The 19712-nt window shown below is 46.3% G+C and overlaps 2 protein-coding genes and 1 pseudogene across 2 annotated transcripts; 1 reads left to right on the top strand and 2 right to left on the bottom strand.

The window, feature by feature from the left end:
• The first annotated feature begins 4288 nt into the window (after positions 1–4288).
• LOC120655398 lies at positions 4289–6254 on the top strand (annotated as a pseudogene).
• A 7131-nt stretch (positions 6255–13385) lies between these two features.
• On the bottom strand, positions 13386–15065 carry LOC120655397 (7-deoxyloganetin glucosyltransferase-like). Its single transcript, XM_039933184.1, has one exon. It carries the CDS (start codon positions 15020–15022, stop codon positions 13487–13489), a length of 1536 nt encoding a protein of 511 aa, XP_039789118.1. The 5' UTR covers positions 15023–15065; the 3' UTR covers positions 13386–13486.
• Positions 15066–16929: 1864 nt separating this feature from the next.
• On the bottom strand, positions 16930–18782 carry LOC120655396 (7-deoxyloganetin glucosyltransferase-like). Its single transcript, XM_039933183.1, has 2 exons — positions 18183–18782; positions 16930–18087 (listed from the first exon to the last, which is right to left on the bottom strand). Exons 1-2 carry the CDS (start codon positions 18673–18675, stop codon positions 17129–17131), a joined length of 1452 nt encoding a protein of 483 aa, XP_039789117.1. The 5' UTR covers positions 18676–18782; the 3' UTR covers positions 16930–17128.
• Positions 18783–19712: the final 930 nt, after the last annotated feature.

Genomic DNA, 19712 nt, shown 5'->3' with positions numbered 1-19712 from the left:
TTTGGACATTGGAGTTAAGAGTTATGGTCGTTTTACCGAGGTACATTTCTGCTTGAAATAGACCTGCGGACGGTCCGCTCCTGGGGGGCGGATGGTCCGCCATTATCTCGGTTGAGCTCGAGCAGAACTGTTTTTGGTTCTGTTGGTGGTCCAAAATAAACTGCGGACCGTCCGGTCCATGGGGGCGGACGGTCCGCCTTTTGAAGCTAAAATGGGCGCATAAACTTGGTAGTTCTGTCTTGGGTGTCCAAATTAAACCACGGACGGTCCGGCCCTTGGGGGCGGACAGTCCGCCTCCTACTGAAATTTCTGGGACAGAAACACTGCGGTTTCTGTGTGTGCTGACATTTTGAACGGCGGACGGTCCTCCCCTGGGGAGCGGACAGTCCGTCGGTCACTTCTAGATTTAGTCAGAGATGTTTGCAAATCGGTTGGTTCGAAGTTTTGAACCGCGGACGGTCCGCCCAAGGGGTGCGGACAGTCCGCCCGGGGCTCTAACGGTCGACTCTGACACATAATCATTGCAGTTCTAGCCGTTGGTTTTGAATGGCGGACGGTCCGATCTCTGTGAGGCGGACAGTCCGCGAAAACTCTGTTTTCACGGGATTTGAGTGTAACGGCTAGTTTGGGGCCTCCCTCTATAAATAGAGGGTGTGGCCGGCCTTTTGAGGTGGCTGAGCACCTTGGGGACTTGGTGTCCATGTGTGAGAGTGCTTGAGAGCCCTCTACTCACTCTAACTTGATAGTAATCATCCGATCGAGTGAGAGAGCGATTCTAGTGCGATTGCTTTGAGAGATTGCATCGAGTGGCACTAGGTGATCGTGTTGCAAGCCAGTGTGCTTGTTATTCTTGGAGGTTGCCACCTCCTAGATGGCTTGGTGGCAAGAGGCTCCGTTGAAACCCGCAAGAAGATTGTGCGGTGCTCCGGAGAAGAGATTGTGAGGGGTATTGTGCTCACCCCGCGGGAGCCGCGAAGAGCAACTCTAGTTGAGCGAGACGTGAAGAGCAACAAGTGGTCCAGCCGGATTATGTGCTAGAGCTCGGTGTGAGCACTCCACGTGGGAGAGTGTGACTTGAGAGTCACCACTAGCAAGAGGATCGGCGGCAACCTTGGAGCTTGTCTCAACGGGGATTAGCTTGGTGGCAACCAAGTGAACCTCGGGATAAAAATCACCGTGTCAATTTTGTCTACTCTTCTCGGTGGTTTGCATTCTCCAAATCATAAGCCTTGTATTTACATTCATCTATATCTTGTGCTTGTGTAGTTGCTCTCTAGTGATTAGTTAGCTTGTGTAGCTTGCTAATCATCTTCTTGCTTGTGTAGCTAGAAGTAGATATCCTAGTGTAACTAGTTAGCCTGTGTAGCTTAATTAGTTGCTCGTGCTTAGATTGTGTAGCTAAGCAAGTTGAGCTCTTGGATTTGGATTGTGTATCCTTGTCCTTGAGCATCTAGTGAGCTTAGGTTTAGTTTTGTGCTTTTGCTCATTAGAATTGTGTAGGAGCTCCCCCGGTTTGTGAAGTACTAGTGCTTAGGCTTGTGTGACTTGGCATTAGAATTGTTAGGAGAGCTCTTACTAGCTTGGCACTCCATTTGCTTTGTGTAGGATCTTTTTGGAGGTGCTTTAGAGTCATAGTTAGAGGGGTGAAGTCTTGGCTAAGCGAATAATTTCAATTCCGCATAAGTTTCGGTTAGCCGGCGCAATTAGTTTAAGAAAGGACTATTCACCCCCCTCTAGTCCGCCATCTCGACCCTACAATGGCACCAACAAATTTTTTTATATATATAATACTGCATATATGTGGTACAGTAGAAGTTCAAAAATTTTGTAACTCATTTACTATTATTAATAATTTAAATGAATTTTATTAAGTTTATTAAAACTAATTATAATTTGAACTACATGTATATATGTTATACTATAGCTCGTATCCTGAAAATAAATGAAAATTCAAATGTCTACTACGGATAATTCAAACTTCTACTTGCAACCTTGTTACAACATAATGATAAGGGCAGCTCCAGCGTTCATCCAAATCGAACAGAGAGCGAAGTAGCACTCGATTCATACACTGCAGCAGTCGAACCGTATGAGAATCTTTTTACAATCTACCTCTGCACACAAGTCGAACCATGGGCAATAGAAAAATCCGTGGAAGGCAAATGGATGTTCCTATTCAGCTCGGAGCGGAGGGAATGCTGCTTCTTTTTATTTCTTTAATCACCACACGGGTCCCACAATTCGATTGGTACACTGGAGCTGCATGGTTCGACTTCTTCGATCTGCATAAATCGCCGCAGCACTGGAGCTGCTCTAATAATATCTAAAACTTCTGTGAAAATTATGTAAATTGTCATTTAATCATTTTATAGATGTATAAACATTACATATAAGTTTCATAGGATTTTTTTGAAAATTGAAATGTACATTGTTCATAAAATAGATAGATCTCTTACATTATTTTATACAACTTAAGTCAAACTTTGAAGTATACAAAAAGTCTTTTCTTACTCATATGCACTTGAAATTTGGACATAGGTTTACCTTTACCCTCGTATTAGGTTTTGTTGATTTACATGGACAGTTGTTGTGCAATAATGTTATTTTTCTATTTCTCAAATGAGAAAAGAAGGTACCATTGTGAAGTAACTTGCAAAGTAAATTACTCAAATACACCGATACATTTGTTACATGTAACATACATATATATATAAGTTGTAATGTAGGAGTTCCATGATTTTTTGAACATATTTGGTATTTCTATAATTTAAATGAATTTCTACGTGCTTATCAAAACTAATTCATTGTTGAACTACATGTACATTCAATAAGATTCAAAAAATTGCATAAAAAATATATTTAATTCCATATGTTCTATTTTAGCTCATATCCTAAAATAGATGAAGAATTTGATTATCTTCTAGAGATAATTCAAACTTCTATCTCCAAATTAGCACATAATTAATTACAAGTCGAACAATATAAAATAAAAGGAAAGACAACATCACAACTAGCTGATTTATACCTGCTGAGCATTCAGTGTTCAATCTTATTCTTAAGTAGGGTTTTCAGAAAAGCTAAAGATTTAGGAGCAATTTATATTTGACTTGCTAAAATTCAATTAAGCTAAGCTATGCTTAGAATCAAGCCAAGTTTGGACCTAACCTGGAGTTCACGAGCTCTAACAATGCGAGACTGAGGTATTCAATGAAACTCGTGTATTTCGGTTTGCGTGGCAAATGCACCTAGAGACATGCGTTAGCTAGCGAGATACTGTGTCGCACAAACTAAAATAGGTACAAAATAATACTCCATCTATTTTTTTCTATTTTGATAGTCATATTTCAACTTGGTATAATCAAGAAGAAGAACTTTGCTTATCATCTCATTAATCATGATTCCTCATTTTCAATGTAATTTTATACTTACACTAGTAACTTTTTTTTCAGAGAGTTGCTGTGCACGGAATTCAAACGGTCATCCATACTATTTACAAGATATCAATTTAAACAAGAACAATTCAGTTCTGAAAATATAACTATCAGAAAATAGAGGGAATAAAACTAAATATCCAGTTATGCTTTTTGTCTTATTTATTTATCAAATTAAATGTATCTTTTAACCTAATATTAGTATATAGTTTTATTGTACTATATTTCTAGTCCTGTAAATTGTAAATTGGTAACCGAACCGATACCGATGAGTCTCATTGTCAGGCTCGAGCTCGGCTCATGTTCCTCCCTCTATTTCTCTTCTAAAACTTTTCCCTTCTCTCTCGAAAAAAAAACTCTCTCCTGATCTCCTCGCTTGCTCGAGATCATCCTTACCTGGCGGCGACGACTGGGCGACCGGCGGCCCAGCCCTTTGCCGCGACGAGCGCATCCTCCTGGTATGCGGCGCCCGCCCCTTCTCTTTCCTTGTGCTGTGCGAGACGGAGCACCCCCAAACCCTAACAAAACTCTCTGTATTCGGATGTGAATCCAGTTACAATATGTTGAGCTACCTACTAAGGCATGTCCTATGCTGGGTCCGCCCCTGCGTGGTACCCTCCCCTGCTATTCTAATATTGCAATTTATCCATACGTGATTTGATTAAGTTTCTTATTCTTCAGCCCGCAAGATTAATATGATTTGGTACCCAAATTACGAGCGCAATTTATTTTTTTAAAAAAATAGAAAACCGGTGTCAAGCTCGCTGTCTCCTGCGCGGAGCTGAACCAATTCTTCACTGGCATACCCACATGGTACTGATGTTGTTTCATGATTTGTGTGCATTGCAGGCTGTTTGGGCACCCAGGTGTGGGGAATTGGTGACCAACTGTAATCATGTCCGTGGCCGCCGGTGTAAGTGATGCTGCCATCACGGTGCGCGACAAGCTCCGTGGCAAGATTGGCTAGACCAAGGTCAAGCGGTACTGGCCAGGAAAGGCGCCTGAGTGGGCTGATGATGCCGAAGAGGACATAGACCTCCGGACGGCGAGTCTCCCTTGATAAGGCATTCCCAAAGGATGAGGATGGTGACAGCCCTGCAAAGGACGACCGCCGTCTCCGGCGTCTCGCACAAACCCGCGAGAACAAGGAGGAGCTGAGGGCAGATCATCGCCACATACGGCAGGCTGAGATTGTGTCAAGTGTTGAGGAGCAGAATGAGAGGCAGGATGCTGATATTGATGAAGAGGACGAGGAGGCCCAGGAGGAGAGGAGGAGGATACAGGAGAGGCAGCTCCTAAGGGAGCAGGAGGAGCTACTTCCTCAGGAAGATGGGGAACCAGTGGAGGATGAGGAGTCAGAGGAATCTGAGTATGAGCAGATGGGCATGGCCATGGTAAAACCCGTCTTCATACCAAAGTCACAGAGAGACACCATTGCAGAGCGTGAACGGCTGGAGGAGGAGGAGCGGCAGCTTGAGGAGCTGGTCAAGAAGAGGCTGGAGGCTAGGAAGATTGAGACTAGGCAGATTGTGGTTGAAGAGATTAAAAAGGAGGAGCACATTGAGAAGGCATTGAATGAAGAGGCCAACATTGAGGATGTTGACACAGATGATGAGTTGAATGAAGCAGAGGAGTATGAATCATGGAAAAATAGAGAAATAGCAAGAATTAAGAGGGATAGGGAGGAAAGAGATGCAAGGTTGAAGGAGAAAGAGGAGATTGAGAAGGTCAGGAATATGACCGAGGAGGAGCGTAGAGAATGGGAGCGGAAGAATCCAAAGCCGATTCGGCAGACCAAACAAAAGTGGAAGTTTATGCAAAAGTATTACCACAAAGGTGCCTTCTTCCAGGAAAGTGCTGATGATGTTATCCAGTCAGCTGGTAAAGAGGATATCTACACCCGTGATTTCTCTGAACCTACTGGGGAAGATAAGATGGATAAGAGCATCCTGCCCAAGGTCATGCAAGTTAAACACTTTGGGCGCAGTGGCAGAACAAAGTGGACACATCTTGTTAATGAGGATACTACAGATTGGAATGCACCGTAAGTACTCGTCTGTTGCATCATTATTGATATTTTTCAGTAGAGTTATTTTATTTTCTTCCATGTGCTTTCAGTAGAGGTTGCTAATTTTCAAGTAAATAATTATGTCCTGAAGGAAAATATTATATTTTTTATTCTTTTAATAAGGAAGCCCAGTGGATGTCCTGCTCTTATTTTTTGAGCTGACATATTTGTTGTAGATTTTGACACAGAGAATTCACCACACTCCTTATATATTATAGTTTGTCAAAACCTTAAATCTCAGTACACACATATCAGTTGAATTGTTCTATATGTTTTCTGGGGTCTATCTTGATCTTTTTAACAAGGAAAGCACATGTGCTGATTCTCGACTAATTTCTTAATGAACTTTAAGATGGGCTACAAATGGGCCTCTCCGAGCAAAATATAATGCGAAAATGGCAGGCATGAATGCACCTATTGCTAAACCAAAGGGGAGTAAGAAGCTGAAGGACTGGGATGCAAAATGAGATGCTGGCTTGACCTGGTAGGCTGGTACTACTCTCAGCCTTACTTCCATACAGGCACTACCTAGGGAAGAACTGCAAACAATGCTTATGTAGATGCTTTTCTTTTTCATTTTGACTGCATAGACCCTGTGACAATGTGCTCTCATTTGTTAGAGTTGAAATATCCCATAATGATCCATAAATGGTCATTAGGATTGTACTTTCTTGTGATGTTTGCATATTTGCTGCCTTATGCCTGTGGGAATCTTCAATTTCACCTTTCATTAACCATTTTCTTTGTTTGCTGAACCTTGTTTTTCTTATTCCAACCAAACTAAGTAATTGTTGTGACACTGTGGTCTACCATATGACATTGAGGTGCTACCCCATGTAATCGTACGTGCTTGCTGTGATGTATTTTTTATTGTTTGTGGCTGTGCCTTTCATTTTGATATGCTCCATTGATGAGAATCATAGATTTGGTGTTGAAATGGTGTACTCGGGGTGTTATTTGTTGATAAAACCAATGAGTTGCTCCACAATCCACTTTAAATCGGAAAAAATGAGTTTCCTAGTAATGCTGATCTATATAATGGAATGCACTTCTACATGCATTTTGTATTCTTACTAATATTTGGCATGAGACAGTTCTGTTTGTTTGTTATATAAGATAGAGTACAAAGTATGTATCTAGTAAAGTTTAACACCAGAATATATGCGAAATCGATTTGGACAAATTATCAATAAGTTCTGAATGCAGGTCTATTTTTAATAGAAAAGAGTAGCAAACTATGGTGGGGAGGGATGTCAAGTAAGGATAGGTTGCATCTGCACTTCCACCTAATGTTCTGCTACATTTGCTGCTGTCAACTTGGTTGCAAATTCCTAAATGCATCACATTTTTAAGGCTTCAAGTATGCAGCATATTGAATGGAAGAACAACCGAAAGATGAAAACACACATTATTAGTAAGTCTTAAGAATAAAGTTTTGGTAAGTGGTCAGTATGGTTAAAGTAACATCAATATTTTTTCTAACCCTGAAAGAATGTAAGATTTTCTTTTACCTTTTGGTATATTTTATCTTAATTGGTTGGAAGCTAACTGCAAGACTTTCAGAAGGGTGATCTAATTTCACATGAAACATCATTAACCAATCATTTGGCTATGCGCATAACTGTAGGGTCACAATGCTTTGGCTTATCTTTAATTTTAGAAGTCCTTTTCTTCCGAATTTATCTGCTTTGTACGTGTCCTGGAAGGGAGGCTGGTCCATTATCAGCTTTTTAGCTCTGAAAGTTGTGGCATTGAGCCGTATGAAATGTAACGTGACAGGTTGAAGTGATAAGAAACTGGGTGATCAGATTTGAATTTTGTTAGGTTTTCCTGTCAGCTTACTGGTGCGTACAGCTGTTAGTGTTATAGTTTATGCGTTCGCCAAACAATGAGAGTGGACGAGAGTAGTGCTTGATTGAATTGCTTCAGCGGACAGAACGATATTTTCTGTGCTGCGATAATAGACTGAATTGATTAAGTTGTATGCTAATGAGGCTGAATTAAATTCAAACAGATTCAGATATACATGAGGTATCATACTCACCTGCACCTAGGACATTAAAAATTGCATTTAATTGAATTATATAGCAGACATAGAAGTATGGGTAGCCTTCTGGCACAGGTCAATGTTCAGTTCTGTATCTTTCTACATGGTACGTGTTGGTTCCACTTATACGCGGTTATAGGTGAAAAAAATTCGAAAATCGCACCCAAGTTTATGAAAATTGACTAATGTGAGCCACTCCATTATTGGTGGTTCCATGGGCATTTGCTGACCACCAAAATTGACTAATGTGAGCCGCCCCACTTGCTAGGCGTCCGCCTTACCGCCTTGAGAACAGAGGTGGTCAGACATGTTTGCATATTTAGATACTCCGTAAACTTAAGGGCTAGTCACTCGTTGAAAATTTCCAAGCTAGGTAGCTAGTACAGCAGAGGCTCGGAGTGCTTGCAGCAACATTGGGGAAATTAAATCACCCTCCGGTATCCTTCTCGGTCTACGTTTTGCAGCCTCACAAAGCTCTCCCGATGCCATGGGCGGACCTACAGGGTGGTCCGGGTATGCCATAGCATACCCTAAGAGCATCTCCAACAGATTACTCATCCCTCTCCTCCATACCAAAAAATTAATGTTTTTGTGATGGAGGTGCTCCAACAGATTACCATTCCAATCCCCATTACCTATAGGTTTTTGGTAATCACCAAAACACACCTCTCTCTCACCTAAATGAAGGGGATTTTCCCTCTACCCTATTATTGGTGATTGGATTTTGGTAATCTGCTGCAGCAACCATTACCTAAAAAACAAAAGTAGCTATTGGTAATGAAGAAAGAGAATATTTAAGGTATGAGGTATGAGTAATCTGTTGGAGATGCTCTGATCCGACCACCCTAGAAGCACCCTGCACGTCTACCTCTCGGCCTCGGCCTACCTGACACGAAGCATGTCGTCGCCGCCTCAGCTCCTCATGTGTACGCCACCTCCACCCCCAACTCCCTCTCCTCAGCTCTTGCATCTCGCCTAGGCTATCTCGCTCGGGCAACCGGAAGGGCGCCGGCCAGCTAGCTATGCATCTACACGGGAGACCAGCAGAGCGTCGGCGTTCCCGCCCAGTCCCAGCCGCTCGGCCGCGCGGCGACGTCCACGCCCCGCTCTCGGCCGGGCAGCACCCGTCCTCGGCCCCGCCAGCAGTGGGCGTCGCTGCCCCTCCACGCGCTAGGCCAGGTGCGGCCTGCCCTGGTCATACGGTGACCGCACGGGCATCCTTGGCACCCCTCCCTGTCACGGGCGGTATTCCCCGCCGATGCCTCTTCTTTTTTTCGGCGCACCTTCTAGACGCAACGATGTGATCCTGGATACAGAGCCACAGAAGGATCGCTCTCGCTAGCTGGCTAAGCCAGCACGAATCACTGTATTAAGAAGTTTGATCTTGTGGACTGCATATTCAGAACATGAACAAACGCTAACATGCAAGGGGATTAATTCTGTATTGTGACTTGATATTTGCTTCTTATTTACCCACGCTGACACGCGAGGGGATTAATTCTGTATTGTAACTTGGTATTTGCTTCTTATTTGCTTCTTGATACTTGCATGATCCTATTCATGTGTATTGGTGGGAAGCAATGCTGCATTTTGGTGGCAAAGAGAAAAAAAATACTAAAAGGGCATAGAAGGGATTCATAAACCAAAATCCATAAAATCTGATTCTAGAATCCTAGAATCCAAACAACACTATTTAGATTTTAGTCATAATCCAGATTTTGAGAATCTATAAAAAATCTAAGATTCCAAAATCCAATGTGGCTTCCAAATGGAGCTTTAACGTGCTTATGTTTATATTATAATCCATGCAAATGTTGAATCTAATTGTTTACATACCGAATTGCTCGTGAATTTTTTTTTGTTGTGTATGGAATATTTTTAGATTATACTAAATACTGAATTGTATGTTCAAATTTTGACATGGCATACCCTAAATTTTAATTCTAGGTCCGCCACTGCCCCATGCAGACAAGTGGCAGAGCATGGCTGGGAGAGGCGCGCGCGGCCTGGATGCCTGGCAGCATCAGAGCTCATTAAAACATTTGGGGAGCCTGCTTTTGAGCAGTACAGGTCATTGGTTTTGGCTTCCCTCTAATTTCTCAAAATTGACACTTGGTACTGTTACCCCTCACTTTACTGGTATGCTCTTACAGAACTCTGAAATTTTTTCATTTTTTTTCAAAATTATCAGTGGCATTCTTTTAAAATACAATTGTGGTGCCTTTTTATATCTAATATTGGTAAATGTTTGATATTGCAAGAGCATATTCTTGAGATAGTTCATGAATGTTACAGTTATGGTTTGTTGCAGTGGATAGAAATACATGTGAAGCAGAACATCATTCTAGGAATCTCAATGGATCAGGCAATATTGGTTATACACATGTTGTTATGAGCTGGAGATTGTTAGGTGTTCCAATTGCTGAATAGAGCTGATAAGAAGAGATTGTCAGTTATGCTTCCAGACCACAGGTATGTTCACACTTTTTTTCTTCAATCTTTTTTGGCCCTCCTATGTTCTGTTGTCTTTGTTACATATTAGCAGCAAACAAAAGAAAAGAAAGATCTAAAGCGATATGTTTGGTGTCCTCACACACGGTGTTTGTTTCTTTGCTCTACACGACTACACCCCATGGATTAATTGGCCCTAATCAGGCTCTGAACTAATATGTGCATCTGAAAACTGCTACGTGCAGACCTGGCAACTGGCATGATGCTATCTCTGTGTAATGTCATGACCCACCTTGTCATTAATTGATTTGTTTCTTTAATACCATATGAAGTCTGTTACATTTATTTGCCATACTGTTTTTATGGAATATGACCTGAAATTCCTGAAGGTGTGTTTAGTTGGTGAAAAAATTTGGGTTTTGGCACTGTAGCACATTTCGTTGTTACTTGACAAATAATATCCAATCATAGACTAATTAAGTTTAAAAGATTCATCTCGTGCTAATCAGTTAGACTGTGTAATTAGTTATTTTTTTCAACTGCATTTAATGCTTCATGCATGTATCCGAAGATTCGATGTGATGGATACTGTGCAAACTTTTTTGCAAACTAAACAGGGCCACAATATTGTTGCTTGCACTTCCACATGCAATGTTGTTACCATGCTCTGGATGCTATGCATCTAACAGGAGGATGGACCTGTTTTCTATTGTATTTTGACACTAGTGTGTTGCACCTTGCACTACCTCATTCCCTCTGTACTCCCACTCCTGATTTCGTACGTCTTCTGCGACATGACTGTCAAAACCATGCTCCTTCCACTCTTTTGGCAATGAGTACTGCTCGTCATCAGATGAGCCCTCATATTCTTCCATCTCTATTGCAGTTTGGTCTTCTGCCTCCATCTCGTCCACAATGCTATGTATCCTCTCTCCCTTATCAGCAAGCCCTGTGGTCCCATGTTTTGGTTCCTGTCTCTTCTGACACCTTGCTCAACATAATTGGTCTCTCTTCGAATACTCGGAGTTGCTTGATCTGCACCATGTTGGATTTCATTTTGTGTCTTCTCCCGGATTTGGACAAGAATGGCGAGAGGCCACCCACGCTCTAGAGCTGCTTGCATGTACTTCTGCCAGTCATCAGTGCTGTGTATCATCATCAATTCCCATAAATCACTTTCTACCTCCCAATTAACAAGAGACTGGACGGTGGTCACATGTGCTAAGGATCAACACGGAACCCACTGCAGCCACTTACATATGGAACCAAAACTCCTTTCCAGAGGTTTATCTATGGCGCTAGATGTGCACTTAAAGGCAGAAAGATCTACTCCATTTGGCCCATACAAAACATTGTAGTCACCATAAAATACTTGAAACTGTATCTTACTCGACATATCTGTATATCACAGAATACTTATCGAGTTATACTCTTACTTCACTACCTTATTCATAATCCGTAAAAACTAAGTATGGAATTCAACTACAACGTATAAGTATTCATAACTACATGATGACACTCAAATCTATTGCATATGCCAAATTCTATTCTAAATCATAATTAATTTATAAACACGTCTCTAATAGTACTGCAATTGTAATAATAAATGAGTAGTACTAATTTTCTAAACTAATTTACTACTACGTAAACTACAAACTAAAGTATCATTAAACTCCTACTTAAATGGTTCTACTATAGCACTAATTAAATTAAATTACTCTACAATACCAATGGAAAAATACATAAACTAATGTAATAACCTGCAGATCACAAGTGCTCTCTGTCTCTTCTGACTCACCTTGCTCAACATAATTGGTCTCTCTTCGAATACTCGGAGTTGCTTGATCTGCACCATGTTGGATTTCATTTTGTGTCTTCTCCCGGATTTGGACAAGAATGGCGAGAGGCCACCCACGCTCTAGAGCTGCTTGCATGTACTTCTGCCAGTCATCAGTGCTGTGTATCATCATCAATTCCCATAAATCACTTTCTACCTCCCAATTAACAAGAGACTGGACGGTGGTCACATGTGCTAACGGATCAACACGGAACCCACACTGCAGCCACTTACATATGGAACCAAAACTCCTTTCCAGAGGTTTATCTATGGCGCTAGATGTGCACTTAAAGGCAGAAAGATCTACTCCATTTGGCCCATACAAAACATTGTAGTCACCATAAAATACTTGAAACTGTATCTTACTCGACATATCTGTATATCACAGAATACTTATCGAGTTATACTCTTTACTTCACTACCTTATTCAATAATCCGTAAAAACTAAGTATGGAATTCAACTACAACGTATAAGTATTCATAACTACATGATGACACTCAAATTCTATATTGCATATGCCAAATTCTATTCTAAATCATAATTAATTTATAAACACGTCTCTAATAGTACTGCAATTGTAATAATAAATGAGTAGTACTAATTTTCTAAACTAATTTACTACTACGTAACTACAAACTAAAGTATCATTAAACTCCTACTTAAATGGTTCTACTATAGCACTAATTAAATTAAATTACTCTACAATACCAATGGAAAAATACATAAACTAAATGTAATAACCTGCAGATCACAAGTGCTGAATCCGGTAGGGCTTCGCCGCTTCTCTTCTCCTCACCCCTCTCTTTTTTTCTGGATTTTTGGTGGAATTTTCGGGCTCAAATGAGAGGGAATGGGGGTCGGATGCTTATATAGGGGAGGGTACCCCGGTCGCCCGAGGGGGGGGGGGACGGCCCCCTAGTTGCCCGCAGGGGGGACAGGCCCCCTGCAGCGCCTGCGGGCGGGGCCCAGTGGTCGCCCGAGGGGGAGTGACAGACCCTTTTTTTTTGCCAGGGATCTTGTTGCAAATTTGAAGAAAAAAATTACACTTAGAGCCTGTCGCCCTATGGGGGGCGACCGGGGGTATTTTTAAAATTTTTCAAAACGGACATATATTTTTAAAATTTTGATTTTTTTAAATATAAAAAGAAAAAAGCGCGTTGTCATCTCATGGAAATCAGCAATTGCGGCCTTTTTATCTTTTTGCGTCGCCATTGTTGGACTTCATGCCGGGAATACAAAATTTCGGCCGATGTGACGAGGAACAGTATGTGATGTCTTTCCATGGACATCAGATTTCCAATCCATTAAGGACTCCATTATTTTTTAGGGCTTATTCGGTTACATATGAATTTATTCCGGGCCAACTGTAAGAGGTTGAAATTTATTTTGAGTCGAGAACTAATTGCAATAAAATAGACTCAGCTATAACAAGAGATTGGGATTGATTTCACGCCTCTTGACTCATGGATTGATTTCCAAACTTTTATTGTTGCAAATTGCAATTAGTTTTCAATCCGAAATAAATCACAACCTCTTTTTTATCTATCATGAATATCTTATTATACCCATACGGCCATTTCAGGTCAATGGCATTTCGCTTCTCAACTAACCGAAGAACGAAAAAGAAAAGTCTGATATGCCAAGAATCTCCTTAGGCTTGGGAGGAACTGGATGGGCTGCTGAGCGCTCTCACCATCGCCAGCAGGTTCTCGTACGACGACCCGCCGGGGCCTGTGCCCGCCGCCGCTTCCGCCTTCCGCCTCGCCGCGTTCCTCCGCATCTCCTCGCTGGCCATCATCTCCCTGACGCGCTCGGCAACCTGCTCCCTCCTGACCTCCGCGTCCACCCGGACGCCGACGCCCCACGCCTCGCAGGCGTACCGGCAGTTGGTGTACTGGTCCGCGAACCCCGGCCAGCACGCCATCGGCACGCCGGCGGCCATGCTCTCGCACATCGAGTTCCACCCGCTGTGCGTCAGGAAGCCGCCCACGGCCGGGTGCCGCAGCACCTGCTCCTGCGGGCACCACGCCGACACGCGGCACCGCCCCGCCGCCGCGAACGCTGCGGGCAGCGCGGCCAGGCTGCTGCCGGTGCCGCGGACGAGGTCGTCCCTGATGGACCACAGGAACGGGTGGCCGCTTGCGGCGAGGCCCCACGCGAACTCGGCCAGCTGCTCCGGCGACAGCACCGTGTTGCTGCCGAAGTTGGCGTACACGACGGAGCGCGGCTCCTGCGTGTCCAGCCACGCCAGGCACTCGGAGTCCTGCTTCCACAGGCTCAGCCCGGTCGAACCGCCATCATCAGTGGAGTCTTCGGCGGCGGTGTCGGTGGCGGCGCCACGCCGGAGCAGGGAGCCCAGGGGACCGATGGTGTAGATGCGCGGGTACTCGGCGCGGAGCGCGGCGAGGACGTCGGCCTCAAGGGCGTCGAAGGTGTTGAGGATGAGCGCGCCGGCCTTGGCGCAGCTGTTGGTCTCCGCCTCTATGAGCCGGAGGCAGAAGTCGTCCGGGTCGGTGGTGCGGAGGAAGCTGGAGAAGCTGCCAAGGCTCATCGGCGGCATGCCGGGGATCCAGTCGATGACCGTCGTCTCGAGGTAGCCGTTGGTCAAGTACCTCTCATCTGCATGCCCGGCGGATCGATCAGTGTCTGTGCACGGTGAAATCAGCAAAGGTTTGCATTGGTGATTACCTTTGAGGGGCAGGTAGCCTCTCGCCCTGAGGTCGCGGAGCCTCATGTCGGCCATGAGCGAGGCGGCGCTGCCGGTCCAGAACGCGACGGTCGGGACGCCCATCTCCCGCGCCACGTCGAGCGCGAAGGTCATCAGCATCGTGGCCAGCACGCACGTGACCCGCGGCACGCCGGGCTCGCCGCCGCCGTCGAGCCTCGCGACGAGGGCCCGGAAGGGCGCCGCGCAGGAGGCGGTGATGGACGCGGCGAGTTCGGTGCCGTAGCCCTGCTTGCCGCGGTCGGCCTCGGACAGCCCGTCCGGGATGGCCTCGAAGCGGAACCCCTCGCGGCCCCGCACGGCGCCGGCGCCCTCCGTGTCCTGCACGAGCCGGTGGTTGTGCTCAGTGTTGACGAAGGTGACGTAGGCGCCGTGGCGGTGCAGCAGCTTGGCGACCTGCAGCGCCGGGTTGATGTTGCCGGCGCCCGGGTACGGCACCACCACGACGTGCGGCCTCGCCATATTCTCTTGCCTTTGCGGTGGTGCGGCCGCCGGACTGCCGGAGGGTCGAGGAGGATCTTGGAAACGAGAGCGTCTGCGCGGATCGGGAGGTGTTCTCTATTACTTGGCGCGGATCATTGACTCATTGCCACTTGCCCACTCGGTTACTTGTTTTTTTTGCTCGATTACAGCCTTCGAGAATTTTTTTTTATGATTCAAAGCCTTCGAGCATTTGACAAGACTTTGAGTCTCAACAACCTATGGAAAGGCCGGAAAGCATCCGTTCCCCAGCAGTTGAGAGAGGCGAAACGGGAGGAGAGCGTCTCCGATCCGCAGGCTGAGCCAGGCCAGCTCGTGATGTGCCTAATCGGCTAATCGGGCCGTGTCAAATTAGGCTGGGCTGCCTATTTGGCCAACAATACCACCATCTCTCCCTCTCCATTAGTTCTCTCTTCCCTGCTGCTCCCTCTTGAAGAGTAGCCTTCGTATCCTGCTCGTCCTCTCGATGTTGTAGCGTAGCTTTTTCCTTAGTCAAAGGAAGCGAGCTGGTACACTGAGCCGGGATGTGGGGGTCATGAACGTGGCTAGCACGTGGCATCATGGGCATGAAGCTCTTGCACTCGACGGCATGCTCTGCGGCGTGCGACTCCTGCTAGCTGCCTAGTTTCACGATGCACGGAGGCGCGATGCTGTCGGGACACACAGGAGAAGGCCTGGGGCCAGCAGAGCGCATGGAAGGATTGCGAGGGCACCGTAGCGGTGGAAATTTGGCTCCAGAGGCCGCCGTTTTTGGATACACGAAAAAAAAAAGGTGTTAGATTGGACATCTTTATCTTTCTTTTGTTCAGATATTTCTTGTAGGAAAGTTTGGTTTAGATATTTTTTGTTAGGCAAGTTTTATGTCAGCCCAGGGTATAAATATAAGCCCGCTATTGTATCATCTATATCTCGATTAATACAACTTTCGGTGCATCGCCACCCTCTCATGAGGCTTTCTCCGACGAGTTCGCATCTCCCCGCATGAGCTGAATCAATTGAGTTAGACCTCTGGCGAGAAGTGAGATCCGCCATCTTCGCTTGTTGGCATGGCTAGGACTTTCTTAGTAGGGTCCCATATACTAATCAGGTTGATGCAAGTGTTGCTTAACTGATATATCATCTCCATCTTTAATTGCAATGTGTTTAGAGACGATGCGTCGGTTTAGTTAGGACTATATTGGTTAGGTCCAATCTTCTATCTTAATCGATACATCTCGACAATCTCAATGCTGTTTTAAATAGATTTGTTATACCCATCACATTAGACAGATTTATCAGCTCATTGAGATTTGATTATTAAACACAATCTCGTACTGTCCCGGATAGGTCTGATCTCCTAGATTGTGATTAATACAATCAAAATCTTATTAAGCAGATAGGTTCATGCTAATGTTTCATCAGACGATTAGCCGATGAGTTATCTGGATATCGTTCAAGCATTGCATCGGCTTACAAATATTAGGTACAAGTTGATTTTAGCCCATTGCAGTAGGAGTTTCATTGATTACTTAATTATTTGGATTTAGTTTCTAGCCGATAATTGTTTGAATTAATATTTTGTATTAATATCGGCTGATTGGTTCGTATTACTATAAGGGTCTACATCGGCCCTTTGGCCGATTGGCTCTTTGATCTCTAGTTTATCTATCTTCAGGATTAAACTAACTTGCATGCCTCGATCCTCTAGAAGCTATTTAAGCAGATCTTCCACTCCAGTGTGTTGCACGCGAGGTCGACTTTTTGCGGCAACACCTACAATGCTTCGTTTTGTGCAAAATAAGTGAAGCCGCAATAAACCCTCCCAAATCGGCAAAATGAAGGCGAACATTCCACATGAATAGAGGGAAGAAGAAACAACAGTGGACGCTGTCAGATGAACATCCATCCAGTAAGAAATTACTTAATTTTTGCCAGGATTATAGCATCACCCATGCTTAATTAATTTAGTTATCGACATCATGCCCATCAAAAAAAATTATTGATATCATGGTCACACGGATTACTATAGTTCAATTCTACAAAAAAAAGTATTACTATAGTTCAGGGTGTAGAGTGCAAAGAAACATTGTGAATTTGTGACATCTGGGGTCACTTTTCAGGCTTTGGGGTTTTGGGGTTGGGTGAGCCGCCCAACGCTGTGACCAAGCTCAGAAGGTTCTCATACGACGACCCGCCGGGGCAGCTGGCCGCCAACGCCTCCGCCTTCCACCTCGCCGCGCTGGCCTTTATCTCCCCGCTCTCCATGGCCTCCCTGACGCGCGCCGCGACCTGCTCCCTCCTGACCTCTGCGTCAAGCCGGACGCCGACGCCCCACACCTCGCAGGCGTACTTGCAGTTGATGTACTGGTCCGCGAACCCCGGCCAGCACACCATCGGCACGCCGGCGGCGAGGCTCTCGCACGTCGAGTTCCACCCGTTGTGCGTCAGGAAGCAGCCCACGGCTGGGTGGAGCAGGACCTGCTCCTGCGGGCACCACGCCGTCACGCGGCAGCGCCCCGCCGTCTCGGCCACGAACGCCGGGGGCAGGCCGCCGCCGCGGACGGCGTCGTCCCTGATGGACCAGAGGAACGGGCGGCCGCTCGCCGCGAGGCCCCACGCGAACTCGGCCAGCTGCTTCGGCGTCATCACCGTGTGGCTGCCGAAGTTGACGTACACGACGGAGCGCGGCTCCTGCGTGTCCAGCCACGCGAGGCACTCGGCGTCCTGCTTCCACAGGCTCAGGCCGGTCGAGTCGGTGAAGTTGCTGTCAGCGGCGGCGGCGGCGCTGTGCTGGAGGAGGGAGCCCAGGGGTCCGACGGTGTAGACGCGGGCGTACTCGGAGCGGAGCGCGGCGAGGACGTCGGCGTCGAGCTCCTCGAAGGTGTTGAGGATGAGGGCGCCGGCCTTGGTGCAGTTGCCGACCTCGGACTCGCAGAATCCGAGGCCAAAGTCATCCGGGTCGGTGGTGCGGACGAAGCTCGAGATGTCGCCGAGGCTGATCAGCGGCACGCCGGGGATCCAGTCGATGATCGTCTTGTCCAGGTAGCCGTTCGTCAGGAAGCTCTCATCTGCAGTATGCCGGACAACAGCCGGAATCAATCGAGAGTGCTTTTGCGTGGTGAGCAGAACTGTGCAGAAGCAAAGGTTTGGGGGAAGTGGTTACCTTTGAGTGGCACGTAGCCTCTCTCCCTGAGCTCCCGCGTCCTCATGTACGCCATCAGCGAGGCCCCACCGGCGCACCAGAACACCATGGTCGGGATGCCGAGGTCCCGCGCAACGGCCAGCGCGAAGGTCATCAGCCCCGTGGGCATCACGCACGTCACCGGCGGCACCCCGGGCGTGCCGTTGAGCCGCGCGATGAGGTTTCTCAGTGGCGCGGCGCACCGCGTGGTCGTGGACGCCAGCAGGCTCTGCCCGTAGTCCTGCTTGCCGCGGTCGGCGTCGGAGAGGCCGTCCGGGATGGCCTCGAACCGGAACCCGTCGCGGCCGCGCACGGCGCCCGTGCCCTCGGTCTCCCGCACCAGGCGGTGGTTGTGCTCGGTGTTGACGAAGGTGATGTACACGCCGTGGCGGTGGAGCAGCTTGGCGAGCTGCAGCGCCGGGTTGATGTTGCCGGCGCCCGGGTACGGGAGCACCACGGCGTGCGGTCTCGCCATTGGCGAACGGTGATCCGTCACGCTTTGTCGCTCCGTGACAGCGTACTGCTTATCCTTATCTCGCGAGGTAATCTAATGAAATGGTTGCCATCTGGATTTACTTCGTATTCTTTTTTTGCCGTCCCATCGGCCGTAGCCGTAGCTTTTGACTATCCAGTATTCCAGTTTCATAAGATTGTGGGAGATTGAGAGGAAAAGAAATTATTGGTGCATTTTGCGCTGTCGTAAAAGAACTCCACAAAATCTCCACGACTAGAAAACAGGCTAAAGGTCCAGACCAAATCTCCACAACTAGAAAACAGGCCAAACATCCAGACCAGAAGTACTAGCCCTTGTCGCAGCTGATATCAGTACCGGCTGCAACACCTGCTGGTATGGTGGTATCTTTGGCCTAGACCGAGCACAGAAAAGGCATTAGGTTGTGGCATGACCCAGTGCCAATACTGCAACATAGGCACTGGTTTGTGCCTTGACCCAATAACAATTGCTCTTGATGGCATATGCATCGGGTTGTGGCACGACCCAGTGCTAATTGTGCTGGCATTGGCATCGGGTCAAGTTACGATCCGGTGGTGGCAGTAACATGGGTCTAAAGCATTGTTTGGTGCCTTAGCCCGGTGCTAATGAATTAGAATTAGCACCGGATCAGGGGCATCAACCAGTTCCTTTAGCCCGCGTAGGTCCCGTTTGGTTTGCAGCGTGCTAGTGAATAGTGACAGTTTGACCGCTAATTACGGTGTCAGACAAAGCCAGTTTACAAAACCAATTTCAGAACTCCCGCGCTAGTGACCCTAAAGAATCTAATAAGGCCTTTGAACGCACGATTAGAGGATGGTTACTATAGCATCACTGTAGCAAATCATCGATTAATTACCGTCGTTAGGTTCGTCGCGAAAAATTACACCCATCTCTGAAAAGGTTTTGCAAATAGACTTCATTTAATACATCATACATGCAAGATTCTTTTTGTAGAATGGAATAGCGTGGGAAAAACAAACAAGGCCTAAATACCCCGCCCCTCCGACCAAGCTGTCGTG

Source organism: Panicum virgatum, chromosome 1N (assembly GCF_016808335.1).
Source record: "Panicum virgatum strain AP13 chromosome 1N, P.virgatum_v5, whole genome shotgun sequence".
NCBI lineage: Eukaryota > Viridiplantae > Streptophyta > Magnoliopsida > Poales > Poaceae > Panicum > Panicum virgatum.
This window is presented reverse-complemented; position numbering and strand designations above follow the sequence as displayed.

Coding starts and splice junctions, on each gene's coding strand:
- LOC120655397 (XM_039933184.1), bottom strand. CDS start 15,022: ATGGCGAGGCCGCACGTCGTGGTGGTGCCGTACCCGGGCGCCGGCAAC.
- LOC120655396 (XM_039933183.1), bottom strand. CDS start 18,675: ATGGCGAGACCGCACGCCGTGGTGCTCCCGTACCCGGGCGCCGGCAAC. Junction 18,088..18,182: donor AGGCTACGTGCCACTCAAAG/GTAACCACTTCC, acceptor GGCATACTGCAG/ATGAGAGCTTCCTGACGAAC.